Source organism: Octodon degus, unplaced genomic scaffold (genome assembly GCF_000260255.1).
Source record: "Octodon degus isolate 3935 unplaced genomic scaffold, OctDeg1.0 scaffold00010, whole genome shotgun sequence".
NCBI lineage: Eukaryota > Metazoa > Chordata > Mammalia > Rodentia > Octodontidae > Octodon > Octodon degus.
In genome coordinates, this window is record NW_004524586.1 from 1,036,034 (window position 1) to 1,041,128 (window position 5,095).

General features: G+C 39.4%; 1 protein-coding gene and 1 non-coding gene across 2 annotated transcripts in view; both read right to left on the reverse strand.

Annotated features, from left to right (window-relative positions):
• LOC101562519 (protein FRA10AC1) overlaps positions 1-5,095 on the reverse strand; it is a 78,526-nt gene that overhangs the window by 72,701 nt on the left and 730 nt on the right. Inside the window, exons 2-4 of the mRNA XM_004625487.2 lie at positions 3,862-3,935; positions 2,166-2,261; positions 1,988-2,033 (exon numbers count right to left, since the gene is read on the reverse strand). Of these exons, the coding sequence (XP_004625544.1) occupies positions 1,988-2,033; positions 2,166-2,261; positions 3,862-3,935 (216 nt within the window). The remainder of the gene's footprint in view (positions 1-1,987; positions 2,034-2,165; positions 2,262-3,861; positions 3,936-5,095) is intronic.
• On the reverse strand, positions 342-448 carry LOC111815050. The gene has a single exon (XR_002819862.1). It is a non-coding gene; the product is annotated as a U6 spliceosomal RNA (small nuclear RNA).

The window sequence follows — 5,095 nt, forward strand, 5'->3', positions numbered from 1 at the left end:
AAAAATAAAAACATTTTTTAAAGAGATGAGAATGTAGCTTAGTGGTAAAGTACCCTGAGTTGTTCTATCTCCAGTAACACAGAGAGAGAGACAGAGAGAGAGAGAGAGACAGAGAGAGAGAGAGAGACAGAGAGAGAGACACAGAGAGAGAGAGAGAGAGAGACAGAGAGAGAGAGAGAGAGAGAGTGTTAAGTGATCACTATATATTCTAATAGAAATACTTAATCAGAGTAACACTGAGAGCAAGGAGAAAAGGGTGAGCAGAGGAGAAAGGAACAGAGAGAGAAAGAAAGAAAGAAAGAAAGAAAGAAAGAAAGAGGGGAGAGAGAGAGGAGAGAGGGACAGAGAGAGATTGATTGATTGCTCTGGCTCTCGTTCTTGCGCAGGGGCCATGCTACTCTTCTCTGTATCGTTCCAATTTTAGTATATGTGCTGCCGAAGCGAGCACCGGCTCTAGTTCTTGAACTACTAACTGGCCGTGGTAAAATCACTTACTCTATAGACCAGGGCCAGCAAAGTTTTTCTGTAAAAGGCCAGTTAGACTATACTGTGGACTCTGTAGGCTATATGGCCTCGTGCCACTGTTCATCTGCATCGTTTTAGCATGAAGACAACCGTGGACAACATGCAAATGTGTGCGCGTGGCTGTGTTCCAATATAACTTTTCACGTCCAAACGCAGGTGATTGGCAGGACACTCTTCTCTCACAACTAATAACCTTGGATATTATATATAAAACACATATAGGAAGATTCAGAAAGCGGGAGGCGAGTAGGTATGCCAGACAGAGACTTCAGACTGAGATGAACCTGGCAACCTGTAAACGCTACTAGGTATAAACTAACACAGCCCCAACAAAAAGCCGGCTAGCAAGATCAGTAACCGTGAGGCAACTAGTCTAGCTACACACCCCAGAAAACCGCGCCACCCCACGCCAGGAAGAAATGCCTAGACCCTGCTCCGCACCAGCTCTTGCTGGAAGCCCCTGTGCCCCAGCGCTGTCACAGAAGGCAAGTGCTAAAGGAACAAGGAGCCCGTGAGATCCGCGGCAAAGCCAAGCTGCTAAGTTAACAACATGAAACGAAAACAGAATAATTATGGGCACAGCAGTAATCCTACAACTCAAAAGAATTACAACAGTAACAAAGTGAGACAGATACTTATCTTATTGGTAGGGGGTTAAACTAACATCTCTCCTCCCAATCCCCACTACAGCAGTAAGTACTCAGAAATACATCAGGCCTTGCTTGGCTTTTCCTTCATTTTCCAGCATTCCCAGCAACAATATAAATGGCCAGTGTTACAGCGAGTATGACAAGCTAGTCTTATGGAAAAATCAAGCTGAGTTATGGCTTCAACAGGGAATCAGAGTATAAATAACTTCCAGTCATATCTGAGAATTAAAACCAAAGTAGGCACGGCTACAGTCCATGATCATACTATTAAATACAAGTTTTACAGAGAACTTACATAGTGGAGACTCAGGTAGGAGGAGAATAAATTAAAATGAGATTAAAGATTAAGTGATGAAAATTTGACAAAAAACAAGTTGAAAAAAATATTTCCAGGTTCATGGACTTTGTGAGTTTATTTATTGAATACTAGTAATATGTTTTATCACTTTTGTCTCTAAATCTTTACTATGTATTAGTAAAAGAAGATTGATGTATAACATTTTATGATAAAAATATAAATTAGGATAACAAAGCAGATTTTTTTTTTTTTTTTTTTTGTATTTAGTACAGGGTCTCACTTCACAGAGTGGACTCATAGTGATCCTTCTGTTTTCCACTTCCCAAGGGCTGGAATTACAGGCACTTGTGCCACCACACCCAGTCTCAATTGCCATCTCAGTGCGTCCCAGGGGCAGGACCAGCATGGCACGCCAGGAATTGAACCCTGGCCCCTGAGTCTGCCTAAGCAGGTGCTTTAATCTGCTGAGCCATCAAAGCAGATTTTTAAATATCTAGAAATATAAAAAGGATACAGCATCCATTGCTATGAGATGAAACCTTCTATTTCTTGCTTCTTCCCTGCTCAAAAGTAAAGTTTATCTTAAGTACATTCAAATGTCTACATTTTAATTTATACAGTCAAATCCCCTAGTCTTTGAATTTATACAAAATCTTAAACCAAAGAAAGCAATTTATATCAAAATATCATACCTATCCAGTAATTCTGCTGCAACTTGCTTAGTGGCCATCTTTCCATGCTTTTCTTTCTGAAATGGCTTTTGGAGTAACAAGTCATCTTCAATTTTCCTGGTATATTAAAAAGAAAAATTATTAAGAGTTAACTTTTCTTAAAGGTTGTTTCCTAATTCTTTGCATTTCCATAATTGAGTACGTTTTAAACAATGGACCATTTCACTATTGAGCTACATCGACAGCCAGAATTCTTAACTTAGAGAAGACATACTAACCTTTAACAAGCCATTTTACTTCTCTTTACTTTCATTTAATAACTACAAAATGGAGAAGAGGGAGCAGGCATCGGTGGTCACACCTCTAATCCCACTGTTTGGGAGGCTAACGCAAGAAGATCACAGTATCAAGTTACAAGCCACTTGTAAAAATTTTTTAAGTAAGCCACTTAGCTAAAATTTCAAGCTAAACACTAGAAAGAACTGGGAATCTAGCTAGGAGCAGAGGACCTGGGTTCAATCCCCAGTGCCAAAAAACAAAAAAGTAAAACAAAAATATAATAACAGAAAAGATAAACAATGAAATGCATGATTTTGATGTCATACCTCCCAGTTTCCTAGCTCAAATCCTGATTCAACCATTTACCACCTTAATCTTCATCTTAATATAATTAACTTATTTATAATTTTCTGTTTGTAAATTAAAGATAAAGACACTTTTGGAAGAAGAAAAGCTGATTATAGAAGATGTAGACCACAGATGGTCAGCCTTAGTTATGCAGAGAAACATAACTCTAGAGCAGAACACCCAACTAGATGTGCTCATCTTTTACTCTGTACAAAGTAGTATCTTTGACTAAAAATCTAGAAAATATAAAGCTCTTTGGTTATCTGTGAAGACTGAGTATCATAAAAATGCTCAGTCCTACAGGGGCCAGGACTTTGATCCCCAGGCCTGCCAGTGCCAGCCCTGCTCCCAGGGTGTGCTGAGAGGATGCCTGAGATCGGCTGTGGTGGTGCCTGTAATCCCAGCATTTGGGAGGCTGTAAACAGGGGGATCACTAACGTCCGATCTATGCAGTGAGACCCTGTACACCCTTGTCCTAAATACAAAGAACAAGAGTTCAGTCTCAGCATCACACTACGTTGCTCTCATAGTAAAATAATAAACCTATTGCTGTTAGACTGGCTAGTATGAATCATCAACCACTGTTAATAGATAAAATCAAATTTCTTCCCTAAGCAGACAACTCAGCCAAGATGAGGCCTCTTTATGATACTCAAGCTGATGTGCTGTCAGTTCTTATCCCTTTCAATTCAGTAAAACCTTCCCTGAGCTTCTTCCTTTCACTTGTTCATCCATGTAAACGTGAGAATCAGCTTGCATTACATCGCATCCTCCATACTAACCTTGAAAGAGAGCACCAACCAAGCCCCTTCCAAGCTATGACACTTCCAAGCACAGTCCAGAGAAACCTGAAATCTATAATCTTTCCTTTTTCTTTCCTGTTCAATAAATCCTTTCCCAGCACAAATTTATTTTTCCCACTTTTCTCCAATTTTGAATCAATTTAGTATGGCTTAGTGAATAAAAATTAATTCACTAGGGCAGTTGTCTTTACATAATACAAGCAGAATCTAAAACCTTTCAATATTATTTATTTATACATCATAACAATCTACAAAGGATGCAAAAACAGATCAATAAAGTTACTTACCTTTTCTTCTTTCTGCTGGACTCTCCATGTTCATCATCACTAAAATCAGAGTCATAGCCTCCGTGACCGTGCATCTATCTGCAAAGGTGACCACTACAGGGTTCAGCAGTGCTTCACTTTTGTTGGACTCAGATTAATAACAGCTACTGTGTACAGTTATCCCACAAAGATGTCTCAGTCAATGGCAAATTTTTATATGTGGAGAATGAGATTGTAATTTAGTCCCATGAGATTATAATGGCACTGGAAAAATGTCCATTGCCTAGAATTTTTTATTGTGTCTTTTTCTATGTTCAGGTACACAAATACCATTTACTACAAATGTCTAAGTACACGGTGTGCAGGTTTATATCCTAGGAGTAACAGACTATTGTCTAGAGCCTAAGCAGACTATACCATTTAAGTCTGTGTAATATATGCTGTGAGGTTCTCACAGTGATGAAACTGGTGACAGTACTTCTTGGAGTGTATCCCTATCATTAAGATGTACACGACTATACCTAACACCAGTATTGTTCCAGACACTGCACCAAGTACTTTGCAAGCAATGCCTGTGACTCTGAAGTTTGGCGCTGTTAGCTCCATTCCACTGATGAAAAAGATCAAGGACATATGAATTAAGTAAAGCCATTTTATAAAGCAAATAATCAGCTAATCTGATCTACTCGATTTTTACACCCACTTTCAATTATTCCAAATTGCTTCTCTGGAATGATTAGCTATATCCTATAGGCATTACAATATTTGTGATTTGTACACTAACAATGAGTGAAATTTGTACTGCTACCTTTTTCAACATGTCAAGATTTGTACTTCAAGTTTATTCAAGATAAACTACCTTATTCTTTAGCTTAGTCAGTTTTATCTTGTTTCAACTATTTTAGAAGTAGCAGTCTCAGAAATACTGAAAGAACTCAGTTGTCAATTGTGTCGGAAGAAACTCCAGGATTACACTGCACTTGGGACACAGCTAATGTGGACTGAAACCCTACGCTGGCTTACACCTTCCAGAGATGTGCTGGTCCTACACCCTCACTTTCCTCCTGTCTTGATGGTGAAAGATCATGGTTTGGGCTTGGCTTCGGGTTCCAAACTCAGTCTACCAGAAGTCAAGCGCGGCTCGGCACTCTGGCTTGTCTTCCTGCGGGCTTCTTCCCCCCAACCCCCAGCCCCTCTGGCCCCGTTTGCCCATTAATTAAATAAGGTTAATAAAACGGCAAGCCTCACTGAAGAA